Source organism: Callorhinus ursinus, unplaced genomic scaffold (genome assembly GCF_003265705.2).
Source record: "Callorhinus ursinus isolate GAN/ISIS: 27379988/994484 unplaced genomic scaffold, GSC_fseal_2.0 scaffold12, whole genome shotgun sequence".
NCBI classification, from domain to species: domain Eukaryota; kingdom Metazoa; phylum Chordata; class Mammalia; order Carnivora; family Otariidae; genus Callorhinus; species Callorhinus ursinus.
In genome coordinates, this window is record NW_027397074.1 from 36941807 (window position 1) to 36957743 (window position 15937).

At 35.6% G+C, this 15937-nt stretch overlaps 1 protein-coding gene across 2 annotated transcripts in view; it reads left to right on the forward strand.

Annotated features, from left to right (window-relative positions):
- The window catches only part of ITGB8 (integrin subunit beta 8), a 79191-nt gene that overhangs the window by 27786 nt on the left and 35468 nt on the right, over window positions 1-15937 (forward strand). For both annotated transcript variants that reach the window (XR_012380244.1, XM_025872994.2), the window contains exons 3-4: window positions 5606-5777; window positions 15183-15429. Coding sequence is in view for 1 of the 2 variants with exons in the window: in XM_025872994.2 (XP_025728779.1) it covers window positions 5606-5777; window positions 15183-15429 (419 nt within the window). In the remaining variant the exon portion in view is untranslated. The remainder of the gene's footprint in view (window positions 1-5605; window positions 5778-15182; window positions 15430-15937) is intronic.

The following is a 15937-nucleotide window of genomic DNA, read 5'->3' on the forward strand; positions in this document are numbered from 1 at the left end:
TTTCTTTCTTTCTCTTTCTTTCTCTCTCTCTCTCTCTCTCTTTCTTTCTTTCTTTCTTTCTTTCCTTCCTTCCTTCTTTCCTTCTTTCCTTGTCTCCCTTCCCTTTCCTTTCCTTCTCTTCTCTCTTTTTTGCTCTTTTCTCTGTTCCTCATGGTTGACCTTCTCTCTAGGCATGATTTCATTGCCCTGGTATTTTGTGCCTTGAAGGTGCATCAGGAAAAAAGAAAGATACTGCTGAGCATCAGGAAAATTTTATTTGGTTTTATGCTTGGAAACAGCGTATCTGGCTTAATAAAAAGTATAACCTTTTCATTAGGAAAATTATGGTGATTTTAAAATGAAGTGCAAACCATTTTATGTCTCCCATCTGTTCTATAGAGAGAATTGGCAAACACAGAAAGTGACTTTTGATAGGTCAGTAGGCTTTGTGTGAAATTCTTGCTGCAGCTTGGGGCAGTAGGTTATATATGCAAGTTGGATCATAGTCTTGTACTTGCTTATTAAAGAAAAGCAAGTTAGTTTATTGGTCTGTTTCATTTGTTTTTACTTGAAATACTTAGAGATAAGTTATTTACTCCATTTCATAACATTGTACATCAATTCGCCAGTTACTTATGAAAAATGGGATACTTTTCCTTTGACATGTGACCCTATTCATGCAGTACTGTGTACATTTAAATTCTGTGGAATGAAGAATAATTCAGAAATTGTTTATTGTTCAAAATTAGTGTTTTTCTATTCTAACAAGAGAAACATAACCCAATAACAAATTTCTTAGTAAAAAAAAACTATAATGCATTCCTTCTTTCTTGGCTGTGAAGTTGTTTTGTGAATTTTTTCTTTTCTTGGTAATCTTCAATGAGAACTACCTTATATGATAAGTTGTAATGAAGAAGCCATCTACTAATCTGGGGGTTCTTTTGTGAAATTATATAGGTAATTTTATATTTGTTTATGTAGCTCTTGTGAATTGGAACAAATAGATCTTTAATGGTCTTTTGCCTGACATGAAAAGAAATTTCTAGCTTTTGCCTCCTGATTTCGCTCAAAACCTGCACCCACCATCATCTTTCCAACTTCTCCTGTTACTGCTTGCCCTTATGCATCTCCCAGGGGGAAAAAGAAAGCTGAAAAGTAGCAAAGGATGGCGGACGTTACTTTCTTCTAAAGCAAGTCAGGAAAGAGGCAGGGGAGGGGTTCAGAAAATAGTAGCCAGTGTCCCTCCTGCTGACAACCCAAAGCCTTCTTGGGTATACTCTAGGCTTTACCAGTGAGAAAATCAGATGTCATTCAAAACTAGCAGTGCTTCACCAGAACCCATGGAATCAAGCAATGTCAGAGAGAGGACAATTCCAGAGTTGCTAGTCCCATCACCTCTGATGAGTCAAATGACCAGATAGAATTCACTCTATTCTCTGAGTCTCCCTTTCCTCATCTCTATAACCCTGAGTTTGGAGTTTGTTTCTAGATTTTCTTGTCAAGAATGTTTCATGGCTTGATATTTTCTGACCCTCGGCCAGTATTCCATTTTAGATTTTTACTGAGGAAGATCCTTAGAGCCATGAAGTTTATGTCAACTTGATACCAGCTGCTGAGAACTTTAGTCAGTATAGTTTAGAGGGACTTTCAAAAGATGGTTAAGAAACCCAGTTGTCAGCCAAATGTAACATCCCAGCCATATAGAATGGTAAGTCCCAGAGGTTCCCCTTTCTCTGATACTGCAGCTGGCACAGAAAATCTGGAGAGGTGCAGTTATAGGCATAGTAAATGTCAGTCCTGCCACAAGGGGAAGGATTTTGAATATTCAGAGAAATTGGTGGCCAAATGCAAGGAGGTAATCCAAGGGGAAATGTCAGGTGCTGCTGAAGCAGAGGAGGCAAACCCATGTCTGCTATTGGCCAAATGCTTCAGAAGAGGATCTCAGGAAACATTTGGAAATCAGCTGGCTGTTCATGTTGCAAAATATTCTTCTACGTAGTGTAGGGTCATCTCATTCATGTATTGAAAAAGCGGGCTCCGAAATGAGATCACCTTGGATACAAATCCCAAGGCCATCAGTTTCTAACTGTATAAACTTGGACATGTTACTCTAACTACTCTGAACCTCAGTTTTCCTGCAGAAATAGTAATTGTACCTATGACACGCTGCAGTGAACATTAAATGAAACAGTATGTGAGAAGCATTTGACCCACGTATTGCTTAAAAATAGGAGTTGTTACTTTAAGAACTTGAGTGAGATTCCAGAGCAACTCACTGAGGCTTAGGAAACCAAGAGAACTGCGTTAAGAGCACCACCTAAGGGGGAGCAACCAGTATCAGGACTCAGCCTCTAGCCACATCATTAACAGAAGGAGCTGTCCACTCCCTGCAGGCTGACCTGACATCGACAGGAAGAATATAATGGTTAATTTTGAAAGATTACACCACTAGGCACATATGCAACTAATGTCTTTTATTTCTTAACCAATGGGAGTGGAGGGACAGGGAAAGAATAGGCATTTTTTTCTCTGTTCATGATTAGAATAGGTAAACGGTAACAAATTAAGCCTAGTTTGTACAATTTTCAAAGATGGTCAGAAGTAAAACATCACTAGAAAATTTAGACAGGGTATATTCAATTTGCCTACATTCTTTTTTTATAGCATGTTAATCTGCTGTTCTATACGTTTTGCTTTCTCTTTCTCTCCATGCTATATAAAAATAATTGGACAAATAATTAGGATAGAAAGGACCTTACCAGTATTGCCTAGTTTAATGCCTCAACCTCCTTTTTAACACATGTAAAAATCTTGATGAGTTTTGAAGAATTCTTTCTCTCCTACGTGCTATGCTAGACACAGATTGTGATTACGTAGCCAGAAGTTTAGAGGGCAGCCTTCGAACATAATTATACTAAAAGACAACACAAAGGGCATTCACTGTCAAAAGGAAGATGGTAGAGTTCCTTCATTTCTGCGCAGATTGCCATGTTTGGAAATCGGAAAGACTCAGAAATGAGAAGAAAAAACTTTTCTTATTTTTTTCCCCAAGATATAATTATCTTGAAAGAATGAAAGTAACAACTGATGAAAAGCCATCTGGGGTAACTTCAACCTGGGCTTTTCATTTACAAATAGGCTTGAGATGCCGACAGTGATTTTGCTTGTGTATTTCTTGCAGAAAAAATGAAACATAAGAATTAGAAGAAATTATAATGACACAAAACACCACAAATTAAAAGGGTGTGGTTTCAAATTCTTTTCTTTTATACAAAGTGGAAAGTAGGCCACAGTGGGTAGGGGCAGCATTCCATCCTTTATTTTGATGTCATGGTCTTTTCTTCCCTTCTCAAACCTAATTGTCAAATTGGCAGTGTTTTTCTAACTCAGTTTTTATAGTGGAGTAAAAACAGCTATGCTGATTCAGACACTGCAAAGTAATTGAGACTATTTTGCCTATTTCAGCAAAATGATTTGACATTTAAAGGTCAGATGGCATAGTGTGATGTATAGTTGCAGTGAATTAACCATATTCCCTTCTTTTCCATTTCTGTATACACAAATAACAAAATCCCTTGCTGAAAAGAAAAATTGGAATTATTTGTACTTTATTTCCTTTCGTGATTTGAAGTCTTGGGGTTTTTACATCTGTAAAACGCATGTGGCCCTTTGTCTGTGGCCAGTCATGTGAGGCGTGAACAAGCCTCATGCACCCTCAATATTCTTCAAGCTCCAGGACAGGAGGGTCCCCCCAACTGGAGCTTTCTGAAGGAAAGTGATACATCTAATAGCAGTTTATGCCACCTTTCTTTGAAGAACTCCAAACTGTTTATAAACTAAATCTTATATTGCGTACCTCTGAGTTTTATCAATAGATGGATAAATTTGGATACAAGAAATTAAGGCTTTGGACTTTTTAAACTTCACGCTAAAAATCTAGGTGTCAGTAGCACAGCAAATTGAAATTTTCTGTTCCCGTGAAGTTGCTTACCAAATGACAGCTGGAAATCTTAATTGAAAAGGATATATCCTCTTTTATCTTTTAATTATATTTATATTTTAAGTGTATTTCACACTCTAATTCAGAATCAGTACTGTAAGGGGCCACACAGTAAAAATTTTAAGTTTCATGGGCCACATACTGTTTCTCTTGCATGTTCTTCTTTTTTATTGTTTTACAGCATTTTTTAAATGTAGAAAGCATTTTTTGGCACTCAATCAATACAAAACAGGCCATGGATTGTTGTATTTGTCCCACTGTCCCTAGTTTTCCAACCCCTGTTCTAAATTAAGAGGGGAATTAAATTAAAATCCTTGTATGAATGTTTTTATATTGCCTACCACCATCCCACCTAACACTCACCAGTGCTATGGATGTTCCTATCCATAATTAGTGATCTAATACTCCAACTAATATTGAACTTGATATAATCTCCTTCTTCCATAACCCTATGAAATTCTGTGCTTCCCCTAAATTTAATGTCCATAATAATGACCTTTACTTGCTTAATGGCTGAATTTGCCAATGGTCCGTTAACTCCTTGATGACAGGGAGGGAGTCTGTCTTGTTCCATTCTGTATCCTCAGCACCTAACAAACTACTGTCCCTGAGTAAGTAGTCAATCTGTATTCTTTGATTGAATGATTAGTTGGAAACCCAATTCCCTGAATCAGCTGAACTAAAGGAGGAATGACGGAATGCCAGATCAGAATAGCCACTGCCAGGAAGATCACTAAGCAAATATCCAGCTAATGTGTAAGCAAATATTCCAAATAATTCAGGCCAACATTATATATAACAAAACATATTTATATACTTCAATACTTTCCTGTTCTTAGGGAAAAACCTAATTGGTTACAAGAAAAATAAAAATATCAAATTTTACTCAGTCATGATAAATTAAATTTTAAGCTTGCTCCACTAATTCCATGGCTATTGAATGACAACTAACCAATGCTAAATGGTAATAAAAGTTCTAGATTCAGTTTCAAAATCAGGAGAATTTTAGCTGCAATCTTGTATCTTCCAGCCTCATTATGAACATCTTCCTTGGTTTATTAAATTATTTACAGGCTATTGTGTGTCTAAGAAGTTGGGAGATTTTATGGTCTAAACAATATAGATGTCCAATTCTTTTTTTTTTTTAATTTTTAGTACCTTGTTAGGCATGTGACTCCTGAGGTCTTGCTTTATATTCCAAATATAATAATATATAATGAACATACTAGCTGGATTCTTTGAAAACTGAAACTTACATTTGGATTGACTGAATGGCCTATTTTGAATAAATTTTCTTTTGAGGCAGTCTTTACAACATAAAATATTTAGAAAGAATTAGATTGGTATAATTTTACAGTGATCAGTTAACAATATTTAAAGTCCTTGGTTTAAATCTCCTCTTTAATATTCATTTTCTTCTTTTTAAATAAAATTTAGGAATTAAAGCTTTAGTTAAGACAAATTTACTAGTTTTCTTATTGGAAACATGCAGCTATTTTGAATAGTTGCCTAAGCTGTGCAATATTGGAAGATGGCTTCTTTGCAATATTTGCTGTGTGGTTTTCTTTGATTATAACTGAGATGATATGCACTAAAAACGTCAGTGATTTTCCTTCTTTTAAACAGGATTTCATTTCAGGTGGATCAAGGAGTGAACGTTGTGATATTATTTCCAATTTAATAAGCAAAGGCTGTTCGATTGATTCAATAGAATACCCATCTGTGCATGTAATACCAAGGGAAAATGAAATTAATACCCAGGTGACGCCAGGAGAAGTGTTGATCCAGCTGCGTCCAGGTTTGGTGATTTTCAAATAAATCTATAATGATTCTGACTTGAAATTACATTTAGCTTTATTTGCTCATACTTAATATTTTGTGGAAGGCACTATTATTGTAGTAGAAATAACACTGGGCTCAGAATCAAGAAGTCAGAATTTTGCTCTTTTTTGTGCCTATAGCTAGCTAGCTGTGTGGCCTCGGACATTCTCTGCAAACCTGACCACACTATATTATAATTACGTGTTTCCAGACTTGATCACATTGTAGTGTAATTGTGTTCCTATTCCATTGCCAGCTCTGGAAGAAAGAGAACTTGTTTTATTCCACTGTTTCTCCAAAGCCTCACAGAGTGCTGGCTTGTAGTAAGCACTCCATAAGTATTTGTTGACATGATTACTTGATTAATTAGTAAGAGCTGTAAATTAAGCTAAGCCCTTAGAGCCTGTGTGATAAAATTTTAAACACAAAACTACAATTCGTAATTATCATAATTAACTTGACCTATTTTGTGGTGGCCCCTGAGATTAACACATATTTCTCCTCCTATACTTCTCTTGTACTTGCCATTTTATCACGTTGTATTCCACAGTTTGGCACATGCAGTAGGCCACTGGAAATTATTCATTTTCCTGTGGTGCTAGAGAATCCCAGTGTACAAACCACACATGGCAAGATAAGTTCAGGTACACAGGTATGCATCAGTCAATTAGATGCATTTAGTTTTCAGCAGTATGCAATTTCCTTCAATCCTCCCATTATTTCATTCTGGGTGGTCTTGTCCTTTCATTAAATTTTTAAATAACCATTATTGACACATGACCTCCCTTTTCCAAAGCTGAGCTATTTCTTCCAGATTCTTAGATTACCAGAAAAACAAAGTCTATTTCTTTCTTGGCTTTAGACATATTCCCAGCTTCCAATTAAAACTATGCTCTTCACCATATAAAACAGCCCAGTGTGGACATATATAAGCAACAGTTGGAAAGGGATACACAAAAATGAAAGAAATTAGATTGGTAAGATTATGCCATTCATTATCTTCTATTGCTACCATAACAAAATACTGTATAATAGGTGGCTTAAACAACAGAAATTTATTTTCTCACAGTCCTGGAAGCTAGAAAGTTTAAGATCAAGGTACTGGCTGATTTGGTACCTGGAGAGGGAGAGAGACACACCCAGAGAGAGGGGGACAGAGAAAGAGCTCTGTGGTATCCCTTCTCATAAGGGCACTAATCTCATCATGAGGACCCCATCCTCCTGACCTCATCTAAACCTAATTATCCCCCAAAGGCCCCATCTTCAAACACCATCACATTATGGGTTAGGGCTTCAACACATAAATTTGGAGGGAAAACAATTGAGTCCATAGTACTTGATATATAAAATAATATTTTCAAAGGCCATGGAATATTTTTAGATATTAATCATATCTTAAACAAGAAAACTTAATCCCAAAAAGTGAAACTTTTTATAGGTCAATATCACTGTACACTATGCAATAACTTTTGAAATCAATATAAGAGGATAAACAAATATTAAATAACAAATTAAGAAAAGCTTTTCCTAAATATAGTCTGTCTCCAAGAATAAATCAAAACTCTAGCCATAGACTATTTAATAATTACAATAACAACAACACACATCAAAATATATGGGATGTGATTAAATTTGCTCCCAGGAAAATTAAAAGCTTTAAGTGCTTTTATTATTAAAGAACGAGCAAAAATTAACTAAGCATCCAAATTAAGATATAGGAGCAACAAAAAGAAAATAGCCATAAGGAAAACAAGAGAAAGGAATTCATAAGTTAAGAAAAGAATTATGAAATGCAAACTAGAAATAAAAGGGTAAAATTAATGTATAATTCCAAGAGTTGGTTCTTTGCAAACTCCAATAAAAAGAGATAAATTGTTGTCAAAGCTGATTTAGAAAAGAAGAAAAAAGTAACCTAGTTATAACCAAAGAAACAAATATTAAAGAAAAAATGACTACAAAAATGTTAAGCATAAAAATCTATGGTAAAATGCATAAATATTGATAATATACCTAATTTTAAGGAAAATACATATGACTAATATTGCTCAAGAAGAGGGAGATCCCTAAGAAACCTAATAAAAATAAAAGAAATTAAGAGCATTGTAAAAGAAAAACCCACATTGCGTACTTAATGTTTTCTTGGGAAGAAATGATTTCATGTTCACCCAAACATTAAGAAATGCATTATCCCTATGCTACATAAACTCTCCCATTAGTTTTTAGAGAAGGCCTAGAAGCTACCCAATCTGTACAAGGTTAGCATAACCCTAGTATCAAATCCTTAACATTTTAGGAAACCAGATTAAATCATATGTGATAAGAAAAATAATGCCAAAAGGAAAAAAATATATATTGTTATCTCAACAGATGCTGAAAAATCATACAGTAAAATTTAGTGTCCATTCTGCCAAAACCAAAACTGAAGAATAGTTCTTTACTATGTATTAAAATCCTTCTGGAAGTTTTATATAAAAGCAGTTAGACTAAAAAGCCAAATACAAGTTATAAACATTTTGAAAAGATAAAGCAAAATTATCATTATGTGTCTCTGGTAAATCCAAGCAAATCAACTAAAATTAACTTTTAAAATTAAAAATAAAAAACAGGGGCACCTGGCTGGCTCAGTCCGTAAAGCATGACACTCTTGATCTCAGGGTCATGAGTTTGAGCCCCACATTGGGCCTAGAGCTTACTTTAAAAAAAATAAAAAATAAAAAATAAATTTCTGCCATCGTTATATAAACAAGGTATACATATTTTTAAAAATAAATAAATAGAGGGGCTCCTGGGTAGCTCAGTTGGTTGAGCAACTGCCTTCCGCTCGGGTCATGGTCCCAGGGTCCTGGAATCGTGCCCTGCATCGGGCTCCCTGCTCCGCAGGAAGCCTGCTTCTCCCTCTCCCATTCCCCCTGCTTGTGTTCCCTCTCTCGCTGTCTCTCTGTCAACTATTTAAATAAGTAAAACCTTAAAAAATAAATAAATAGATAAATAAATAAATAAGTCAGGTTGTTTTTTAAAATATTCAAATCAATGAATTTCCTATGTAATATTAAATATAATGAAAAAAAGGATCAATTCATAGCAGCAACCTAAAATGTAAACTGTCTAGGGATAAAGTTTTTTAAAAAATGTATAAGATCCACTGTGCAACCTTGAAGAAGATATGAAAAAGTGCAGAAGAGTTTTATGTTCCTGATTAGGAGGACAATACTTATAACAGTGACAGTTTTCTGTAAACATACTCTATAAATGTAACAAAATCCAAATGAACAAATAAATATAAGTCAATCCCAATCCAACCTGAATGAAGTTTTTTACAACCTTCAATGATACTTGTTATGCATGTATCTTTATATAAAAAGACATTCATTTAGGATACATTCTTATAAATAGATTTACTAGGTCAAATATATACAAATTTACTTAGGTTTTTAATGTATGTTATCAGGTCATTCACAAGAAAAATGGATGTCTAATTAAGGCTTTCATGAGTCAACCTTGCCTTCTCATTCTTTTCAATCTTTTCAGTTTTTTAAGTGTAACTACTGTTACCTGTTTCTTTTGCCTTTTTTCCTAGTACTAGGAAGCTTCCTAAGCTTATTAACCATCTTCATTCTCTTTTTTTGTGTGTGATATGCCTCTCCATACAAATTTTCCGATTTTTCTAACTAAACATTACCTTTTATTTTAAAGATTTTATTTATTTATTTGACAGAGAGAGAGCACAAGCAGGGGGAGCAGCAGGCAGAGGCAGAGGGAGAAAAACAGGCTTTCTGCCCCTGAGTGGAGCGGAGAGCCCCGCAGGGCTCAATCTCAGGACCCTGGGATCCTGACCCGAGCTGAAAGCAGATGCTTAACTGAATGAGCCACCCAGGGGCCCCTAAACATTACTTTTCAGTAGCTTATACATGAAGTTTATCATATATTATTTGCTCCTAATAAATGTAACTATATCCTTTCAAAATGTCTTGCTTTTTTTTAAAAACTTGGGATTTGAAACTTACAAGGGTGCATTTTTTTTATTGGTGTGTTACATTTAAATTTATATACTTAAATGAATTTAGTTTGTTCCTTTTTGTAGATATAGTGCTGGTTGAATCCTCCTGAGACTAAAAATTAACAGTTCAAAAGTTGTCTAACTGTTTCAGTGCTATAGATAAGCAATGACAGTAATGGTAATGAGGCAGGAGAGAAGTGGAAAGACATGAGGGATAATGGGAGGTAGTGTCCCCAGGGGTTGGTGTCAATGAGCACGGGGACACTTGGGCTGTGGCTCAAGCAACAAGGTAAGAGGGGTGGCTGCCCTCTATAGAAGGTGTGGTACTGAGTTCAAACTGAGACATCTTAAATTGAGGTGGTGACTTATTTATTATATATGAGGCTGCAGTTCAGCAGGAGATACAGGTTGGATAAAGATGCGGGAGACTTCAACATAAGGTGGTAAATGATGGTAAGTGAAGGCAGTATGAGGGGTGGGAGAGTGAAAAGAGAAATGCTTAATATCTATGTCAATCCTTATGGGGCTTGATTTTATTCATTTTCCCACTACTGTTTGAATTTCTGTATGCAAATTAATGTAATTATCTAATGTGTTTAAGTCATCTTTCCAATGTAGCCATGACAGAACTATATTTTATAATATGCATATATAACAAATGCTTATTAAGTTATATTTAATAAGTTCATCTAAAAACTACACATGGCATCAAAGATGTGCCAGCTTTGAGGCATAATATATGAAGTTACATTTTACCAACTCCAGATATATAGAACGATCACTCCTCATAATATAGAAGTCCTTTCTACCATGACACATACCACACATACCTAACTATAAAATGCATTTATTCTCTAATATTGATTTTGATGTGATTTATTTATAATCACTTCTTATAAAAATTCATTACCTTCAATGTAGCATCTATTACGAATTTAAAATTTTTTTCATGGATACTGATTAAACTTTTTAAAGAATATTAGTAGGACTCTATTATATATTTATTTATTTATTAAGATTTTTTTTTTTATTTATTTGACAGAGACACAGCGAGAGAGGGAACACTAGCAAGGGGAGTGGGAGAGGGAGAAGCAGACTCCCCACCGAGCAGGGAGCCCGATGCGGGGCTCGATCCCAGGACCCTGGGACCATGACCTGAGCCGAAGGCAGACGCCTAACGACTGAGACACCCAGGCGCCCCCATTTTATATATTTAAAATGAGATTTAAAAGTGATATTTTCTTTCACTTTTTACTTCTTAGAATATACTTTTTTTCTATTTTTACCTATCAATCTTATGGAAAAATAACAGAAAGAAGCTACTGATCCTACTTGATATTCCCTAAGAACACCAAAATGAAATCTTTAGGAAGATAGAAGAGAGAAAGAAATTCTCCAATTGTGCTTCAGAAGTAATACAATAAGGATTAGTGTAATTTATACCTCACTAATTTAAGAAAATCTTCCAAACTCAATTCATTTTAATATCGTAACAAAAGAATTCCCTTTAATTTAGTGTAGCTTAACTTAAAATGTAAGATTTTTCAGGTATTCTTGCTAAATTCAAAATTTTTTTAAAAACCAGAAAAATACAGATATCACGCATCCTTTCCCTTCCACCCCTGGCACATATCCCTCATTTTATCCCCCACAGATATTCAGAAATGTGCTGGAGTCTGTGCCTTGATGTTTCAAACCCATCTCATTTTTGGGCCTTCTCCTTCCCCGGCCCAAGTACAATGAACAGAATTTGGCTGTTCTTTCTTCCTACCAGTTTTCCACGTTTTCTTATGGTTTTTCAATTTCATCTTATGCAGAACATTTTTAGTTATCTTTTCTTAATGTCCAGTCATGGTTGTAGCCAAGTCTTCAGAGATGTTCACACCATTATTTCAGTGATTTTAAACTCATTCTAACTACTTTCAATTCTTTGGCTATTCAAACCAATACTGGCAAAAGTTCTAAGTAGGTCTCCTCCAAGTCCTCTTTCTTATTCTATGTCACAGACCCACTTCCCTTTGAAGTTGATTGATGGAAAAAAGGATCTGAGCCTTTAGAATCTCAAAAGGTATAAGAATGAAGCTTTCTTGGAGATAATATAAATCGTGGCATAAACATTTTGGAGCCAGGTGACACTCTTTCCTCTCAAACAGAGAAACTAAGTTTTTCCTACTCTGTAGGAAATAATTCATAGATAATGAGCTTCTCACTAAGGTTAAAATATGGGGACCTTTTGAAATGATGTATCAAAATGTGCTTCAAATGTAGTTTAGTTAAACACATTTATGAGTGACTATGCCTGACCAAACCCAGAAGCTTCAGAGATAAGTGAAAAGTTTTTATGCTAATGATGTTTAGTAATACTAATGGTATTACTAAGTGATAATTACTAACACATATATATTTACTGTGTACCAAATACTGGAGTAAATATTTTAAATAGACACTAAAAGAATCTGCTCTCAGAGTAGTATTTATGACACTGCTGCCTACATTGATAACCTCACAGATATTAAGTCTTATTTTTACATGTGTTTCTTTCTCGTCCAATATATTCAAAATCACATTAATGTCATCTGCCTTTTGAGCCCTGTGTTGTTGGCACCCCATTATGAACTGAATGGAGATTTTATCTGGGGACACAGTGTCCATGTTCCCATAAAGAGGTATTTCTACTGCCTCTGAGAAGGTTTCTTCTTCATATATAATGAAACCATCAAGAGCCAGCTTGAAAGCATACTTGGAATATCTCAAGCTCATGGGCAAAACTCCATAATCCAAGCTTGGCTTCCTCCTTAACAAGCAAAGTGGGGTTTGCTTGTTAAGGCAGCCTACCTAGGGCTGCCTACATTGAGCTGATGACTTAAAGTTAGAACTTTATGGGAACCTTAAGTGCCTTGCAGTTTATTATTTTTTAAAAGATTTATTCATTTATTTTAGAGGAGGGAGGGGCCATGGGAGAAGGGAGAGAGAATCTCGAGCAGACTCCCTCTGAGCATGGAGCTAGACTCAGGGCTCCATCTCATGACCCTGAGGTCACTACCTGAGCTGAAATCAAGAGTCGAATGCTCAACCAACTTCCCCGCCAAGGCGCCTCAAATGCCTTGCAGTTTAGAAGTGGTAATTATCATTTTCTCCAGCAATGACTAAAAGGCCTGTGTATGGAAAGAATCTCTTTTCCCCTTTATTAAAATTTTGTCTTACTGAGGCCTCAGCCCATGCTGAGGTCTTCCAGTGACCCAGGTACATATCTGAGACCAGCATTTATATAATTCAGAATCAAGCTACCGCAGCCTAAACCCTCCAACCCTGATCGTTTGGCAGGCTTCCTTACAGCCATCTTCTTTGCTGAGGCCAGTGAGACGGGGATTTGCTTGCAAGGCTAAGAGCAGCTGGTGTGTGCTGAGGGCCCTTGTAGGGCTAACATTTGGTTGGACCTCTCTGAATATCTTAGTTCTCTAAGGACTGTGCCTTTGCAGTTTCTGTTGGCTAAGATAACCACCAACTTTATAACAACCTGGACAATATACTAACTATCTAGTGTATTTTTCAATAACTCCATGAAAACACACAGCAATTCATCCTTAGACAGAGCCACCATAAACTATAATGATCACCAAGATGAAAACACCATGTGGCCAGTGCCTTAGGTCTTCAGCCTTATACCCAAGTCAACATTTAAAAAGCAACTACACAATTTGTGAAGAAGAAGAAGAAGAAGAAGAAGAAGAAGAAGAAGAAGAAGAAAAAGAAGCAGAAGAAGAAGAAGCAGAAGCAGAAGCAGAAGAGGAGTAAGCTGATCCACATATTAAAACACATGAACCACACTCCCCAAATATGCTCCATTTCTGTTTCTTATCAATCTGGCTCTGTCTAGATTCTGACATTCTCCTGAATTGAACTCCACCCAAACTGCAAGACACTTCCACAGGGACAGGCCTTTTTACCAGACATTGGAAAAGCAGAGCCGAATATATGCTCTTTGGAGGCAGCCCAGCTCGTAAAGGGAAGGAGTGAGAGAGTGGGCTGGGTGGCTTTCACATCTCCCAATTTCTCCTCCCAAACTCTTGGGCCAAAAAAACTGAATGTTACAATAAAGGGGTTTCCAGCATATACAGGCAAATTAGGAAGGAGTAATTTCTTCCATAATTATTATTACATACCAGATAAACCTTATTTTGAATACGTTCTGTAACTGGTTTAAAAACATCTGATTTATAAAATAATTTAAAAGAAAATATTGCTATTCTTGAGCATATTAAGACTTAAAATATGGCTTGATAAATAACAGGATTCTTCTGATGGGTAGATCAGGCTATCAATTGTACATACAAATTGGTGCTCATTATTGTTCTACTCAAATTACTCTCCACTGACAAATAATGACTTAGAAAGCATTTACTTTATTGTTTAAAAAAGTAAAATTCACAAATTGCCCATATTTAAAGAGATGACTGTTTACCATATATTAACTGGTTTCCAATTATGGAAGGAATAAGTCATGGGAATAAAAGGCACAGCATAAAGAATACAGTCAGCGAAACTGTAATAGCTATCGAATGATAATGCATAGAGAACTAAATAAAATGGTATTGTGTACACAGTTGTTGGGAAGGTCCCACATTTCTCCTCATGGGGACCCTCTCTTCTTGTCTAGTTCCTTTGCTTCCATGATCCCTCTTCAACATACGTTTATCAAGTACCCACTATGTGTTAGACAAATGCTGTTCCCTACATTGCCCAGGTCCCCAGAGTGGCAGTGCTGGGTACAATTCTTTAGACCGCTGTCTCATTCCTTCTCAGGACTAACTGTTGGGAAGGATCTCATCATCTAATTCATTATGAAGTACTACATATCCTGGACAGGTTAACCTACTACTCAGTACCAGAGTTTTCACTTCACATATGTAAATATGCCTTAACCCAAAAGGATGAATTCGTACTTTCATCCAACAAGAGGTAACTTTTCTTAAGATGCCTTTCTACTTTTCTTCAAACCAAAAACCTCTTTCAAACCACGACAGCCACCTACTCTTGAGATAGAACGCTGCTTGCTATATTGCGCTCTTTTCCTAGATACTAAGGGAAGTACGGGTTCATATGGTGATAAATGTATTCTCTATTACATTTATATCGAGCTGGTCCATTTGTTACTATCACTATCTGCACCACAGAATTGTGAGAAATGCATTGTAGAAGTTGGAACTAATAAACTGACATGGTTTTCAAATTGCCTTAAAATTATTCCAGGATATTCCTAACTTCATTCATTATGCACAAATTTGTGTTAGTTGTTCTGTATATAAAATGTGACTGATTCATTGAGAGCTTATCCTGAGATGTTTAAAATGAATACTACATAATGTCTGTCTTTCTTTGAACCAGAAGCTGAAGCTAATTTTATGCTGAAAATTCATCCTCTGAAGAAATACCCTGTGGATCTTTATTATCTGGTTGATGTCTCGGCATCAATGCATAACAATATTGAAAAATTAAATTCCGTTGGAAATGATTTATCTAGAAAAATGGCATATTTTTCCCGTGATTTCCGCCTTGGATTTGGCTCCTATGTTGATAAAACAGTTTCACCATATATTAGCATCCACCCAGAAAGGATTCATAATCAATGCAGGTATCTAGGGGTTGATGTGGACTTCATAATACCAAATTAAATTTTTTCTTATAAAATCTCTCTTTGTTTTTATATAAAGGACTCACTAAATTTTATATTTTTGTTTTATTAAGTGAGAAATGAAAATATTTGGAGAGGAGGTATGTTCCTATCTGAAAACTTATGAGATTATGGGTAGCTTGGACTTTTTATTTTGTTTTTTCAAATATCACTCAGTTTAATCACAAAAAACCCACAAGTAATATTAGTAATTTTGGATAAACCCCCAATATTCAGGCCACCATGCATATAAATACCTGTTTGAGAATTCTGTATGTGTCCTTTTTGATGGCTCCAAATTTGTTAAATTAAGGTTTGTCAAATTTAAAATACTTAATGTTGCCAGTACTGCAACTATCTTTACATTACTCTGTAGTGACTGTTTATAATTATGTTGCCTAAGATGTGACTTCAAAGACAGTTCAGCTAGGACATGAAGGGTAGTTGGAAAGAGGAGAATTTGTCTGTT